Source organism: Lithobates pipiens, unplaced genomic scaffold (genome assembly GCF_037356315.1).
Source record: "Lithobates pipiens isolate NorthernLeopardFrog02 unplaced genomic scaffold, aLitPip1_a1.2 Scaffold_19, whole genome shotgun sequence".
NCBI lineage: Eukaryota > Metazoa > Chordata > Amphibia > Anura > Ranidae > Lithobates > Lithobates pipiens.
This window is the reverse complement of record NW_027507764.1, coordinates 452920058-452937741: the sequence shown is the minus strand read 5'-3', so window position 1 is coordinate 452937741 and position 17684 is coordinate 452920058. Positions and strand designations below refer to the sequence as shown.

The 17684-nt window shown below is 41.2% G+C and overlaps 1 protein-coding gene across 1 annotated transcript in view; it reads left to right on the top strand.

The window, feature by feature from the left end:
• NSMAF (neutral sphingomyelinase activation associated factor) overlaps nt 1-17684 on the top strand; it is a 143705-nt gene that overhangs the window by 36422 nt on the left and 89599 nt on the right. Inside the window, exons 3-5 of the mRNA XM_077492737.1 lie at nt 13243-13321; nt 15699-15757; nt 17436-17472. Of these exons, the coding sequence (XP_077348863.1) occupies nt 13243-13321; nt 15699-15757; nt 17436-17472 (175 nt within the window). The remainder of the gene's footprint in view (nt 1-13242; nt 13322-15698; nt 15758-17435; nt 17473-17684) is intronic.

Here is a 17684-nt window from a genome sequence, read left to right as displayed (position 1 = left end):
AAACCTGAAACATATACATTGAGTTTGATAAGCCAAGTATGTTTACATTTCCTTGATAGGATGGGTTTTGTCCTCATTTATTTTTTGTTTAGTACACACACTTTTAAGTGTATAATTAAATCTTATTGTGCTTTTTAGGCTCCCTGCACACTAATGTGAAAAACATCAGTGCTTTTGGCAGAATAGAATGCTAATTTTGAGTGTTTATGAGCGTTTAACGCTTATTTCTGCCAAACAAACGCTCTCAAAAACACAAAACGGAAGGGGTTTATTTCTGCCTCTAAATGCTGAGCTTAAAAAAAACACCTCTATGACCTAATGTTTCACATTTTACCAAAAAATTGGGCTAGTTTACTGTTTTCATTTTATTTATTTTTTTATTCATTACAGTGTATTTTTTTCCCGCAAAAATATTGCATTTGAAAGACTGCTGCGCAAATACAGTGTGACATAAAATCTTGCAACAACCGCCATTTTATTCTATAGGCTACTAAAACATTTTGTGTGTGTATGTATGTATGTATGTATGTATGTATATGTATGTGTATATGTTATATATATATATATCTATATCTATATCTTTATGTATGTATGCTCTAAGTAATTTTCTAGCAAAACTTACTGATTTTAACTTGTAAGCAACAAATGTCAGAAAAGGGTTTAGTCGTGACGGCTGCAGCACGGTAAACAAGTGGTTAATTATACTTTAACCACTTCAGGCCCGGAAAGATTTAACCCCTTAATGACCAGGCCATATTTTGCAATACGGCCCTGCATCGCTTTAACTGACAATGGCGCGGCCGTGCAATGCTGTACCCAAACAAAATTGATTTCCTTTTTTTCCCACAAGTAGAGCTTTCTTTCTTTTCTGCGTATTATTATTATTATTATTATTATTATTAATTTATTTATTTTTTGTGCTATAAACAAAAAAAGGCCGACCATTTTTGAAAAAAAAAAAAAAGCAATATTTTTTTTTACTTTCTGCCATAATACATATAAAAAAAAACACATTTCTTCATCAGTTTAGGCCAATATATATTCTACTACATATTTTTGGTAAAAAAAAAAATCGCAATAAGCGCATTTTGATTGGTTTGCACAAAAGTTATAGCGTCTACAAAATAGGTGATAGATTTATTAACGTTTATTTATCTTTTCAATGTTTTTACTGGTAATGACGGCAATCTGCGATTTTTTTTTTTTTTTTTTTTTTTTTTGCAGGACTGGGACATTGCAGTGGACAAATCTGACCCCAAGTGACACTTTTTGGGGGTCCAGTGGCATTATTACAGTGATCAGTGCTAAGAAAAATGCACTGATCAATGTATAAATGACACTGGCAGGGAAGGGGGTTAACACTTGGGTGCTATCAAGGTGTTAACTGTGTTGCCTGGGTGTGTTCTGTGTGGGGGATGGGCTCACTGGGACAGCACAGAGATTGCTGTTCCTGATCACTAGGAACAGTAGATATCCATGTTGTCCCCTGTAAGAACGGTGATCCGCCTTGTTTACCCCGTTTTGTCTCTCTGGGGAGCGATCGTTGGTGGCCGGCGGATACCCGGTGTCATGCGCCCACAGTATCTATTGCATGAAACGACATACAGGTATCCCGTTTTGTGCAATAGAGCCGACCTGCCACAGTATATGTACTGCGGCTGGTCGGCAAGGGGTTAAGTTACTTATCTCTAGTTCTTTTTGTAATTTTTTTTTTTTTTTTTACCTATAAAGCCTTAACCACTTCAAAACTGGGTTCACCCTCTTCCTTCCCAGGCCAATTTTTTTGCTTTTTTTTTCTTCTGTTCCAACATTTTGTTTTATTTATTTTTTTGCTAAATAAATGGAAAAAATAGAAGCGTTTTTCTTCATTTCTGTTATAAAATTTAGCAAATAAATGACTGTCGTAAAATTTAGGCCAAAATGTATTCTGCTACATTTCTTTGCTAAAGTAACCCAAATTGGTGTATATTATTTAGTTTGTAGGATAGCGTCCACAAACTATGATATATCTCACAAAATCAATCAATCCTGATGTACTGACGGCCTAATCTAATTTCTTGAGGCCCTAAAATATCCCCTAAATTAACCCTTTTTGGAAAGTAGGCAGTCCAAGGTATTTAGTAAAGGCCAATGCAAGTTTTTTGAAGTTTACATTTTTTTGCCATAATATCATGAAAAATGAAGAAATGTATATATAAAAAAAAAAAATTCCCTATTTCTTTTATTATTATTTTTTTAACATACTGTCACAAGTGCAGTAGAGCGTCGTCCTATAACTGGAGTGGCAGTGATTAGGGACACTGACTACTCTGGAAAAGTAATCAGGATTATTGTTTTTTTTATTTTTTTTTCATGTTATGATTGCTTATAGCAGTGAATTTGCTTTTTTTTTTTTTAATTAAATCTACTCAGTTTGTTATTCACATGGTACAGATGGGCTGTGATTGGCCCTGTCTGTGACATGTGATCCCTATGATCAATCGCAGCTAACACAATTGTAACAATAAACGGCATGAAAGGAGGCCATTAATTTACAATTGTCATGTGATCTGCTGTGATTGGTCACAGCAATCACATGGTACCGGCAGCAGCCATCGGCTGTGTCTGGACAGTGCGGTGTGTATGATATCCACCCGGATCAAAGAATGTCTCGCTCGGCCTTCAATATGCTGTAGGCTGGGCAGGAACTGGTAAAATGGTTTTAAACCCTCACATATAAGTGACAGGCTTCAGGTGATACACGGAGATTAAACAAATCCTTCTACATAAGTTGTAGAGAAGATAGGGGAGCAGACTGACAGGCACATCTGTTCAAAATGCTAAACTATAAAGCTTATCTGAGCGTTAAGAAAAAAGGGGGTGAAGAGCTGAATTTACACTGTAGAGTTCAGTGAGGAGAGCTGATTGGAGGAAAGGAGCACACACCCTTCACATAGCACACAGGAACAGAGCTACAGCTGTCAATCAGCTGTAGGGCCCTCCCCATCACCATTTTTCTCTCGGTGTCAGGAAAAATTAGATTAGGAATAAATTAGTAATTCATGCTGACAGCAGAGGAAAGAAGCAGTAGATTAAAGTGACACTTATTGCTCTTAATTGGGACAAGTACACACTATCGCCCCTTAGGAAATCTACTTCCCTTATCTCCTTCCGTGCTTTCTGCCAACATTCTCAATATAGCTGGCCATGCATGCGCAGCTGGGAAATCAGATTTATACAATAACTGGCTTGTACAAACCTTTTTATTAGTCCTAGTTCTTCGGTAAATTGGGAATCGGCTAAAAGGAATTTGGAGCATTTGTTGACGAGGAAATTTCATCTTTTGCATGGAAAGCACACTTTCTCTCATTTTACAGTAAACTTTTTCGGCCATACCTTTTTTCCAGGGTTTTTCTCCACACTGTTGCAGCTTTCATGTACTGGAACTAAACAAACCTCTGACATCTTGGAAAGTGTCACACCTCCTCCTCTAGTTCTGTGTAAATATTCTTTTATACTGGCTTTGTGTGATCTATAAACTGTTATCTGACATTATAGGGGAAGATAAGTTTCCTTGAAGACCGTTTTAGGAAATGACTTCAGGAAGTGAAATAATGGTGAAGGTTGCCTAAATAATCTGTGTCTAGAATTAGAGGAAGTCATATCCATCAGAGCAATGTACTAAGGTTGGAGCGGTATTAAACCACAAATGGAATGTATTGCAGCTTATTTTCTTTTTGTTTGTTTTTTTTACCATTTTTATCCACCCTCTGTTTTCACCTGGTGATCTGGCCAGTATTACATCTCCTGTATTAAAGTCCCCCCCCCACTCTGGATGAATGAGAACAGGGGGCACAGAAGGCAGCAGCATTGTCAATCTTTAAGGGGATGGTGAGTGTTTAAAGTGGAGTTCCAGGCTTATTAAAAGTCAGCAACTACAAAAAGTGTAGTTGCTGACTTTTAATAAACACACTTACCTGTTCCACGGTCCAGCGATGCAGCCAAACGGGGTGTCGCTCCTCTCTGCCGGCGCCTTTATTGCCACACTGGGCACCCGGCTGTGACAGCTTTCGGCTTCATGGCCGGGCACGCAGGGTGCATGCGTGAGTCGCGCTGAGCTCCCTGAGTGGCTAGGCGATCTCCTGGGACCTGTCGAGTGTCCCAGGAGATCGCCTAGAGAGATGGGCCCGCCTAAGGCTAAAGGAGGAGTCACCTTGGCAGTCCCTGGGCGGAAGGAGGAAGTGGGACAGGAAGTCCCCCTCCTAATGCAGCCCCCCCCCCAAAAAAATAATAATTACATGCCAAGTGTGGCATGTAAGGGGGCGAAGAGTGTTTAACCTCCCTGGCGGTATTCCCGAGTCTGGCTTGGGGTGGAAATTTTATACCAAAAGCGGTAACCCCAAGCCGAACTCGAGACCACATCGCTGAATGCAGGGAGAGGTTACTTACCTTGTCCCCTGGATCCAGCGATGTCCCCCACGCTGTACGAGCGAGCCGTGCTCCGCTTGATCTATCACAGAGCCGATCTCCGTTCCCTGCGAGCGTTGCGGGGCCGAACGACAGCTCCATATCGCAATGGATACACAGAGCTGCAGCTTGACTTGGGTGCCCCCATGGCAAGCTGCTTGCTGTGTGTGAACTTGATGGGATTGAGGGGCCAGGAGCTCCGAAGAGGGACCCGGGAAGAGGAGGAGCGGGACTGCTCTGTGCAAATCCGCTGCACAGAGGAGGTAAGAATAACATGTTTGTAAGGTCTCATTTTTTTTTTCTATAAAAATAACAATCACTTTAAATATATTAGCAGGTTGTAATGTAATAACAAATTGAAACCAAACTCCAGCTCACAATTTATAATCTGTTACAGCAGTTTTATTTACTTTTGGGATAAAGGTTTTACATGAATAAATAAAAGCTGATCATTTTAATCACACCGTCAGAAGTAAATGGATTGTCTCATTCCTGTAACTGACGCATTCTACTGGAGAGCTTGAACTTCTGCAAAATAGCAGACTTACTGGCTGGGTCACCAGATGAAATAGAAGAAAGGCTAAAAAAGGAAACTAATGCAGCCATCACATCTGAGAATTGGTAAACTCTAATATAATGTTTATTTTCGAGTTTAATACCACTTTATCATGTCTTGGATTCATTTTGGCCTTTATAAACACATTTTTGCCAGTTAATTTTTTTTTTAACTTAACAGAAATATACTCTTTGATATTACACAAAAACTGATTTATTCGAAGTGATTTAAATGTATTGCAATAAAAAAAATAAACCATGACATTTCTATATTAACTGTTTGCCGACCATATCACTTACATGTAAGGCGGCTCTGCTGTGCCAGATCAAGTACGAGGTATATGACCTAGCCCTTCTGGGTAGGGGGTGTACGCACTGCCGGCGACCCGGCTGTGCTGTGATTGTACACAGCAGATGCCGATCAGCAGAGGCCAGCCAATGGATGACCTTTGGCACCCACCGATCATTGCGAAGACACACAGGACACAGCTCTGCCTATGTAAACAAAGAAGAGCTATGTCCTGTCAGTGGGGAAAGAAGGGAATACAATCCATGACTTTCCAAAGTAAAAGAACCGCATGCAGTACACCAAAACACTGGTTAGGAACACATTTAACCCTTTGATTGCCCTAGATGTTTACCCCCTTTACAGCCAGTGTCATTAGTACAGTGACAGTGCATATTATTAGCAATATTATTATTGTAGTGTCAGTGTCCAATTGTCTGCTACAATATCGCAGATTTTCTTATCAGAAATATACCAAAGAAGTTAATATTGGGGATTTGTAGAATGGCAGTGTGTGTATGGCCTGGTCTGGCCAATCTCAAACCAAAGAGGTTAAGTGCATGTGCTCAGCGTTGTATCCAGAGGTTATCTTTGGGAAATAGGCGTATGAGTGAGTGCTGCGGGCATTGCTGCAGAGGTTGAAGGGGGAAGAAACTAATCTAAGTGCTGTTTCTTCCCTAGCCCGTACCGTTATGTCCTGTCCTCACGGTTGGACTTTCGAAAATGTGCGATCTTATCTTGTTGTCGGAAGATCTGATCGTGTGTGGGCTCCATCTGAGTTTTTCTGTCGGAATTTCCGACACACAAAGTTTGAGAGCAGGATCTAAAATTTTCTGACAACAAAATCTGATCCTTTCAATTCTGATCGTGTGTAGACAATTCCGACGGAAAAAAAGTGCCACGCATGCTCAGAATAAAATACTAGCCCATTATGCTTTTCATTTGCAGGCTGCAGCAGCAAGCAAAAGAGGAAGTGAAACCCATCAGGGTTTACTTCCTCTTGAATGCCAACATGCACTGTGACATACTGAAGTGGAGCATGATCCCCTCCCTTCGGAAACTGGGCCGCAGGGCTGTATTCCAACATAACGACCCCAAACACACCTCCAAGATGACCACTGCCTTGCTAAAAAAGCTGAGTTTAAAGGTGATGGACTGGCCAAGAATATCTCCAGACCTAAACCCTATTGAGCTTCGGTGGGACGTCCTCAAACGAAAGGTGGATGAGAGCAAAATCTCCAACATCCACCAGCTCTGTGATGTTGTCATGGAGGAATGGAAGAGGACTTCAGTAGCAACCTGTGAAGCTCTGGTGAACTCTATGCCCAAGAGGGCTAAGGCAGTGCTGGAAAATAATGATGGCCACATAAAATATTGACAATGTGCCCAATTTGGACATTTTCACTTTGGTACCAGCAGTTTAGTCATTAATGGCTGTGTTCAGTTATTTGAGGGGACAGCACATTTACACTGTTATACAAGCTGCACACTTACTACTTTACATTGTATCAAAGTGTCATTTCTTCAGTATTGTCACTTGAAAAGAGATAATAAAATATTTGCAAAAATGTGAGGGGTGTACTTACGTGTGTGTGTGTGTGTGTGTGTGTGTATATATATATATATAAACACGCATACACTAAGGCCGCGTACACACGGGCGGACTGTTCGTCCAACTTTGTCCGCTGAACAGTGTTTGGGCGGACAGTCCGCTCGTGTGTGGGCTTTCAGCGGACAGTTTCAGCGGACAGTTGGACGGACAAGGTTTTTCGGAAATTCCGTAAAACTGTCTGCTGAAACCTTGTTTCAGCGAACAGTCCGCTCGTGTGTAGGCTTGTTCGTCAAACAAAGTTGCGCGCATGCTCAGAAAGGATTTTCACGCCGAAAGCTATAATGCAGTGTATAGGACGTCGTGTTTTTCGTCCCGTCGTACGTGCCGTTCACGTCATCGCGCACGGTTTCAGCAAACTGTTCGTCCGTCGTGTGTGGCCATGTTCGTCCATGCTAAGTTTGAGCGGACTGTTTGCCGAAACTGTTGGACGGACAAAGTTGGGCGAACAGTCCGCGCGTGTGTACGCGGCCTTACACTGAATATTATTAAGTTCACAGTGAAGAAAAATTAATCTGCCCATTGGGTCCACCTTGAGCTGACTGCAGGAAAAATGAATGTGTACATCTGTGTGCCACGTTAACCAATACAAAATCAAATTAATATCATTTCTCTGTTATGTACAACGCAAATCCACTGTGATATAATAACCATGTACAAAAATGTGAAAACATTATAAACAAGGTGGCGCAATATTCTGGTCCATATTATCAGATGTGAAAATCTTATATACCAAGGGATATCAAGGTTCAGTCAGTGCAAAATATCAATCAATGAGGGAGATTTACTAAAAACTGGTGCACACAGAATGTGGTGCAGATGTGCATGGTAACCAATTAAAGTGGTTGTAAACACTTACAGACCACTTTGACCTACATGTAAGCTTGGATTAAGGCTTACCAGTAGGCCCAAGAAATATCTCCTTAACCTACACAGTTAAGGAGATATTTTCCAAAAAACGAGCACCGGTGTCTATGGCGCATGCGCACTGTAGATGTAGGTGCACTGAGCGCACCACAAGTAAACCTCAAGATGCCGTCAATGACGGCTCTTGCGCGCATGCGCCGGAGTGACGTCAACACGGCTCCGTCCAGTTACAGCTCCGGAGCCGCGTTATCCAGAAGTCACTCCAGGTATCATGGCGACGGATGAGGTGGCTGAGGACTGCTGCAGGGGGCTTCGATCTCAGATAAGTAATTCATAATGCGCTAGTATGCTATGCATAATGGTTCATTATGCCTTTGCCTTGCAGGGTGTCTTTTTTTTATTTTATTTTTTTCTGACTTTACTTTCTCTAACTTCTAGGTTGTATGGTCAAAGCTTATTTGAACAAGCTGAAGTTGAGCCTTGTACACACCATCACATTTCCGGATGATCAAATGTCCGTTTTTTGTTGCATGCTAGTCTCATGTCGAAAGTGAAGGTTACTTGCCATAAAAAAATTCTCGTACGACAGAATAAAACTTCACAAGTGACGTAATGTATCGACTACTTTTGTATGTATTCTTTAGTTTCTGAGCATGCGAAGTCTACAATCTTTTTCGTGCGAAAACCGTACTAATTAAACGAAAATTGGATGTTGAGTTCCCATACAACAGAAATTTTATAGCCTGCACATCCAGCTTTTGTCTGACTGAAAAACCTGGAATCGGCTGTCGAAAGAACCATACTAACAATCCGAAAATCGACAGATTGTTTGTCGGACAAGATTTTATTTCCGACTTTCATATCGTGTGTACGGGCCTTTAGAAGCTGATTGGTTACATACTTACCTAGGTGGATGCATTATTTATCCCCTGCCAGGTCTAAGACTGAGAACCGAGCAATCAAAGACCGCTCACCACTCAGTTCTCAGTGTTGCATGAGCAGAGAGCTGGTAACTGGCTCCTAGCAGCCTGCTGAGAGGCTGAGCTGTGTGCTGGTCCAGGTATGTTGGCAAATCCCGACTTTATTGTCATGATCTGGCCCGAGCCGGGACCGGCTCTGTGATGACAGCGGGCTTAAGCCCATTGTTTGCTGAAAATGGGTCACAGGAGTGCAAAATGAACTGCATTCCTGTGATCCACAACTTTGGCTGTACTTCTCTTTTAAATTCTAAAGGTCAAACTGCACCTTTTCCACTTTAGGAGCTGAGATCTGCTCAGTACACTGGTATGTTATTTCTTCAATCAAGATTATCTCCACAATAAATCATCATAGCCATAAATAAGTACAGAAAAGAAACAAATGATGTGCTCTGTAAATAAACAATAAATGTATGTTTATGCAAATCTCACTCACAAAATATTCGTATTCTGAGACTACACAACACCGTAGATGTAGATCGGTATGGAACCCACCGGCTTATATCTCCCCACAGGACCCAAGGGACAGCTCCAGTACTTACTCAGATCAGGCAGCAAAATTACTGGACACACAGCTCAAAGCTTCCCCCTTCCAGCAATGTTCTGCCCTACACGTTACATAATTTTTTTGGATTTTTCAAGGGAGATATTGAGGTAATTTGGTTTATATGTAGGGAATGTTAACCTTAGATGAGATTGACTACTCTACCATAGGCAGAGTATACTTAATGAAATTGGATAGAGCAGTGTTTCTTGTCCTTTTTATGTCAAGGCACACTTTATGAATTATGGACAGTCTCAAGGCACCCAATACTAAAATGTAAAAACTATTCTAATAGTTTTTACATAATGCAGTAACATCCATACAAAACGGAACACCCAACATTAGAGGCGATTTATTCTTCCAAAGCAAATACACTTTTGCAAACTGGTACTGACTAGTGTTCCAATGTTTCTCTTCTCCCTCTGATTTTCTCCATCAGCTAATGTGACCCGCAACTCTAATGGAGAGGGGGATACAAGGATTCTGTGCAGGCAACTGTCCTCCTCCATATCAACTGCTGATGCCATTGGTGATTAGGACGCCAGCAGCTAGAAGGTCATAATGGCACACAAAGGAAACCTGTGGCTTTGTGTAACTAAAAGGCAGACTTTGTCCACATGCCGGCTTGTATACAATTTTTGGGCAATTTTTAGGCATTTTGCCAAGGTACCCCTGAAGAAACCTCAAGGCACCCTGGTTGAAAAAGGCTGGGATAGAGAAATGCCTTTACTTGAGAAGATCAGTCTTTTTGTTTGTCAGGCGTGTTTTCTGCAGTAAGACCAAAAAGGAGTAAAATGTGGAAAAAGTAGAGAACAAAGCATATCTCTTATTCAGGTCTTTCAGTATTTTCACATTCCAGGATGTGATAGTCGGTACATTACACATACCTAACTTTTTGTGAAAGAAATAGCCTTGCTGATGCATGTTTTGAGGGGTAGATTTAAACTGCAAGTGAAGTGGAACTCGAGTACATACGGGAGAAAATAAGACCCACCAATGGTGAGAAGAAGAAGCTCCAAAACTATGTGAGGGTGCATGGAAACGGCCCACTTGCTCCGGTAATTCTAGAGAGAACTTTTTTATAAATTGAGTAAAAGTCCACCTGTAAAAAAAAAAGAAAAAGAAAAACTATTCCCTAAAATATAACTACGGTAAAATGAGAAAAAAGTTACTGGCAAAGATGCCAGAGGAAATCCACTCAGTAAGCACTTCTGCCTTTTAGAGGATCAATGAGAAGGATAACAAAGTTATCAACAATGAATACATCAAAAAGAAGCTTTTAAGGCTCATTGTAATTAGCTCATAGGTGCTATTAATTTTTTCCAAACACAAGGTGACCGCACTGGAGTTATCAAATGAATGTACAGGATGTCTTCAACTTACAAGCCAAACTCAATGCACTGTTTAATTGGGCAACTGTGGCAAATGAGGCTTAATGTTAACTTCTGGTGAAATACAGGACTTTCTGAAAACATGTGGTGAGGCTGTTTCAAAATGCACAATATGGAGGCACTTGAAGAAAGATGAGCTGCATGGTCGAGTCGCCAGATGAAAGCCATTACTGCGCAAATGCCACAAAGTATCCCACTTACAATTCGCCAAATGGCACAGACACAAGCCTCAAACCTTCTGGCACAAAGTCATTTGGAGTGATGAGACCAAAATTTAGCTTTTTGGCCACAACCATAAACTCTTAGTTTGGAGAAGAGTCAACGGGCCACAGGCATAAACACTACTATTGTAGAGGAGTCAACAAGGCCTATGATGAAACATAAACCATTCCTACTGTGAAACACGGAGGTGGACTTCTGATGTTTTGGGGACAAGTCATTTAGTCAAAATTGATGGCAAGGGGAATGCATTATGTTATCAAAAAATACTGGGATGTACTTGGACATTCCAAAATTCCAACATGACAATGATCCTAAACACAAGGCCAATTTGACCTGTCATTGGCTACAGCAGAATTAAGTGAAGGTTCTGGAGTGACCATCTCAGTCTCCTACCTCAATATCATTGAGCCACTCAATGGGGAGATCACAAATGTGCAGTTCATGCAAGACAGCCCAAGAATTTACAGGAACTGGAGGCTTTTTGCCAAGAGTAATGGGCAGCTTTACCATCTTAGAAGATAAAGAACCTCATCCACAAATACCACAAAAAACTTCAAGCTGTCATTGATGTTAAAGGGGGCAATACACGGTATTAAGAACTGGGGTATGTAAAATTTTTATCAGGGTCATTTGGGTAGTTTCTGTTGTAATTTATGATTTAAAAAGAGTAAACACAGTTGATTGATAGTGTTTGGCTGAAGCCAGTTATTAACTATGAGTTGAAGAAAAGTTTTGTGTTTTATTCATATTCTCTGAAAAATGGCCAATAAATCATAAATTCTGCCAGGGTGTGTCAACTTATTAGCACATCTGTATGTAAGTTGCCGTTGATAAAGTTTCCTCTTAATGTTCAGCTTTTAAATAAAAATAATAAATGCATATTTTTTCAGGTAAAATTTACATTTATTTATATTTTGCAATGTTTGGCTCCTGCAGAATCTCAGCATATCGGTCTGCATGTACCTTCTGTACAGGCACACAGTTACTGGACAGCGGGAATGAACTATGAGAGTGCTCACCAGCGCCCTCACAATTCGTTAAAGAATTACAAGCTGTCTACCTTGGTGGTAGACAGTAGCTGTAGTTCTGTCATGTGCAGGTTGCTGTGAATAAATGTCAAGGTCACATGGCTGGAGCCCCACATGGCTGCCCTCTTTTTAAATTGTGACAGAGGGTGCGGGGAAAAGATCCCTTCCCAGCTGTCGCATGGGATTGGAGGGGCACATCCAGGTGTTCTTTAGTAATATGTTTGTATCATGTTACCAAAGGTGAACTTACTCCTTAAAGATGAGACCCAGCCTCCCCACGAAAAATTTTAAGTCCGCAGCTACACATACTGCAGCTGCTGACTTTTGATATATGGACACTTACCTGTCCAGCCAGCCCGCGTTGTCGGCACCCCAGCCGATTTTGGATCGGCTGTCAGGTGCAGCTGCCGCCATTCCTGTTAAGGGAACCTGGCAGTGAAGCCTTTCAGCTTCACAGCCGGTTCCCTACTGCACATGCGATAAGCGAGCTTTCTAATTGATCTGGCACCGGGGGGGGGTGGAGAGACAGATAATCTTTAACTTCCATGTATTTGGTCCTTTGTTTGAACATCCACATAGAAGTCTGAGGAAAATTGAGATTGACTGCTATGGGAGCAAATGACGCTGCTGCTGTATCTCAGCCAATTAAGAGGGAGAGTCTCAAATGGCTAAGAGACTCGTGGACATCGCTGGACAGAAGTGGTGCTCAGGTAAATATTAGGGGGTGCTGGGGAGGCTGCTACACACATAGAATGCATTAAGATAAAAAAAAACCTTCTGCCTTTACCTTTGGGCTAAAAATAGCCTGAAAAATGTCTCCCCTTCAGTCTCAGTGTGGAAGCCTGAGTGCTTTTACATTGAGGAGATGTGCTGGCAGATGTTAAAAGATCTCCGGCAAGCAACATCTTTGGAGCGGTGTATACACCACTCCTAAAGCCCCCCTACCCAGTGAAATGAAGGGGCAGCGCTGGCAAAGCACCGCTGCACCCTTTTTTGGCCACTAGCAGGGCACTTTTAACCCCCGCTAGCGGCCAAAAACCTCCATAAAAAAAACGATGGTTTACCGCCGATGCTCCAGTGTGAAAGCAGCCTAAGGGAGAAGCCCATTGGTTGTTTAAAAGCCATTTTTTTTTTCATATAGTTTTAAACATGAGGATAGGAGACTCATTTGTGTTTTGGTGCTGCCACATAAATGATCAAGGTGACAATAGAGATCCATTTTGCAGTATTTTAAAAAATGTTGCGGATGAATAATGTCAAACTTTTTATTAAAGAGTTATTTTCCCTTCAAATGAACATGCCTTCTTTTTTTAATAGAAAAACAAGTGGATCCCTCAAAATTTGTTCCAAATCTCTTATTTTTGAACCTGATCAAATTGATCTACCAATAATTAAGGTGAGTGGTCAATAATACTATTTCTTGTACTGCTTCTGTTGGCTGCCACCAGATCATGGCGGACCATAAATGTAATTCTCTTTGTTTAACAGTATATATTTTTTTGACTTGTCTTATGTCCTGTACCAATATTTGTACTCTAGAATAACATTTGCAGCATGCTTTGTAACAATGGTTGGCAATACCCCTATACAGTGGTGTGAAAAAGTGTTTGCCCCCTTCCTCATTTCCTGTTCCTTTGCATGTTTGTCACACTTAAGTGTTTGGGAACATCAAACCAATTTAAACAATAGTCAAGGACAACACAAGTAAACACAAAATGCAATTTGTAAATGAAGGTGTTTATTATTAAAGGTGAAAAAAAATCCAAACCATCATGGCCCTGTGTGAAGAAGTGATTGTCCCCCTTGTTAAAACATACTATAACTGTGGTTGTCCACACCTGAGTTCAATTTCTCTAGCCACACCCAGGCCTGATTATTGCCACACCTGTTCACAATCAAGGCATCACTTAAATAGGAGCTGCTTGACACAGTAAGGTCCACCAGAAGATCCTTAAAAGCTACACATCATGCCGAGACCTAAAGAAATTTAGGAACAATTGAGAAAGAAAGTAATTGAGATCTATCAGTCTGGAAAGGGTTATAAAGCCATTTCCAAAGCTTTGAGAATCCAGCGAACCACAGTGAGAGCCATTATCCACAAATGGCGAAGACATGGAACAGTGCGCAGCGACGACTCATCCAAGAGGTCACAAAAGACCCCACAACAACGTCCAAGGAACTGCAGGCCTCACTTGCCTCAGTTAAGGTCAGCGTTCATGCCTCCACCATCAGGAAAAGACTGGGCAAAAATGGCCTGCATGGCAGAGTTCCAAGGAGAAAACCACTGCTGAGCAAAAAGAACATCAAAGCTCGTCTCAATTTCTCCACAACACATCTTGATGATCCCCAAGACTTTTGGGACAACATTCTGTGGACCGATGAGACAAAAGTGGAACTCTTTGGAAGGTGTGTGTCCAAGTATATCTGGCGTAGAAGGAACACTGCATTTCATAAAAAGCACATTATACCAACAGTAAAATATGGTGGTGGTAGTGTGATGGTCTGGGGCTGTTTTGCTGCTTCAGGACCTGGAAGACTTGCCGTGATAAAAGGAACTATGAATTCTGCTGTCTACCAAGAGATCCTGAAGGAGAATGTCCGACCATCTGTTCGTGTACTCAAGCTGAAACGAACTTGGGTTCTGCAGCAGGACAATGATCCTAAACACACCAGCAAGTCCACCACCGAATGGCTGAAGAAAAACAAAATGAAGACTTTGGAGTGGCCTAGCCAAAGTCCTGACCTGAATCCTATTGAGATGTTGTGGTATGACCTTAAAAAGGCCGATCATGCTCGAAAACCCTCTAATGTAACTGAATTAGGACAATTCTGCAAAGATGAGTGGGCCAAAATTCCTCCAGGACGCTGTAAAAGCCTCATTGCACGTTATCGCAAACGCTTGGTTGCAGTTGTTGCTGCTAAGGGTGGCCCAACCAGTTATTAGGTTTAGGGGGCAATCACTTTTTCACACAGGGCCATGATGGTTTGGATTTTTTTTCACCTTTAATAATAAACACCTTCATTTACAAATTGCATTTTGTGTTTACTTGTGTTGTCCTTGACTATTGTTTAAATTGGTTTGATGTTCCGAAACACTTAAGTGTGACAAACATGCAAAGGAACAGGAAATGAGGAAGGTGGCAAACACTTTTTCACACCACTGTATGTCTGAGATGTTTGTCAGTGATCTTTCACCGCACATACATATTTTATACATTGCACGTAGGGATGGAATCTTTATTGTAATGGACAGAGCATGAGTATGTATGACTTTAATTTGGAGTACACAAAACTATAAGGATCTGTTCATGCAAATTGTATGCGTTTAGCACCGCATCTGATTCGCATGACATGTGAAATAACATTGATTTCCATTGATGCTGTCCACATATATGTGGTGCATCTGCAGTGCACATTTAAAGAGTCTGGGCATTTTCTGAGCGGTGCGGTTCACATGCAAATTCCAGGCTCATTGAGTTCTATGGGAACGCTTCTAAATTGCACGTGTTCAGGATTCTGTTCATGATTTCAGCATGGATTGCTCTCCTATTACAGGAGTTTACACCCTTTATGTACTATGTATTGGCCAGCACTGAAATCGCTGCTGCGAAAAAAAAATCCAGCTCTGAGCTTTTGCAATTTCGCATCAGAACTGCATTAAAAACACACCCGAACCACTGAACAAATGCTTTGTTATTCGCAGGAAAAACTGACATGCACTTCACACCAGACCCATGTGAACCCAGCCTTAAGTGTTCTATGGTTTGTTACAGATTTCACTGCGGGATTGCACAAAGATTGAAGTAGAAGATGAAGAGAATCTCTTCAGCAGGTATGTCAATCTGTACACAGGATTAATAATCATTTCTTTTTCGTAGTAGCTGGTGTGTTAATCTAAACCTGTCCTGGTCTAGTAAGTGCCAGCACAGTCTTTGCTATGTTGCACTTCATATTGATCTGTGTCCTTGTGAAGCTCCTTGAATCCTAGGCCAGACCCTTTACTGCCCACCATGACTCTGGGATCTTGGTTTGGAGAGGCGCTTGTGGTCCTGTGTACAGCCCAAGTGGCTCCAGGGAATCAAAGAAATCAATTCAATTACTGTAGATCTAAACCCAATTACAAAGGCCCCATTTATGGAACAGGGATCTGGCCTTACCTAATTTCAAAAGTAATGAATGTTTTTCTAAAAATGCAGCATTCATCAAAAGAAAACCTTGTGATCAGGCCATGGGGGTCCTTGTTCAGACACATCCTGTTATAAGGTGACATCTGTCTCCCAGCTGTGTTTTGGAGACAGAAATTTGTGTTGTCATCCTGTCACATAACACGTATTGCACATGCGTGGTTTTGCCATGGTCACTATTGGGAGGTCAGTCCAGAAGATTGATGTGGAGCAAGCGCTGAAGCAGTGCATGTAGACAGGAAGTAGATAAAGAGGGCTAAAGTAGATAAAGCAGCACTGTGATGCAAAATGGTTCAAATTAAATGTGGCAGTTGTTTTAACCACTTCAGCCCCGGACCACTTTTTTACGATTCGGCACTGTGGCGCTTCAACCGACAATTGCGCGGTCGTGCGATGTGGTTTCCAAACAAAATTGATGTCCTTTTTTCCCCCGCACATAGAGCTTTCTTTTGGTGGTATTTGATCACCTCTGCAGTTTTTATGTTTTGCATTATAAACAAAAAAAGAGCGACAATTTTGAAAATAATGCAGTACTTTTTACTTTTTGCTATAATAAATATCCCCAAAAAATACATAAAAAAACATATTTTTTTTTCCTTAGTTTATGTCGATACATATTCGTCTACATATTTTTGGTAAAAAAAAAATCGAAAAGCGATCTGCGTTTTTTTTTTATTTATTTTTTATCGTGACTGTGACATTATGGCGGACAGATCATACACACTTGACGCTATTTTTGGACCATTCACATTTATACAGCGATTAAATATGTGACTGGCAGTGAAGGGGTTAACCACTAGGGTGCAATGCAGGGGTTAAGTGTGTCCTAGGGAGTGATTCTTACTGTGGGAGGGATGGGCTGTGTGCGACACGACACTGATCACCGCTCCCGATTACAGGGAACTGTAATCAGTGTCCTGTCACTAGGAAGAATGGGGAAATGCTTGTTTACATCAGCATTTCCCTGTTCTCCCTCTCCGTGAGATGATCGCGGGTACCCCCTCGGACATCACGATCACACTCCTGGAGCTTGCAGCGGGCACGCCCACAATGCTGCATCTTAAAGGGCAATGTACAAGTACATTAATATGCCTGAACCTGCCCTTCTGCCGACGTATATCGGCGTGAGCCGGTCGGCAAGGGGTTTCAGATTCACAGTGATTTAAACATCTAAATTTAGCACACTTTTTGGGTTGTAGATCTGCATTAGTAAACAGTTTCATGTAGACACTTCACGTTTCCTGCACTTTAGCACTATTATTATTACCACTTGTACCTTTTAGGCCAAATAATGTTAACTTTAATTATATATTTTTTATCTTTTAGGAACACAAACAAACATTTTTGTGTTCTGTTCAACCAGGTAAGATTTCTGCATTCATATTACTTAAAACCACCATACTTTTTTTTTTTTTTTTTTTTTTTTGGAAATGTGTTAAAAATTTTTTTTTTTTTTTTTTTTTTGATTCCTGTGCATATTTTATTCTTTTCTTATACCCCAAATTCCAAGGCACTTTGCAATACAAACAGCAGCCTTGCCTCTCGTTGTTACCTGCCCTTTCCTGTTTCCCATGC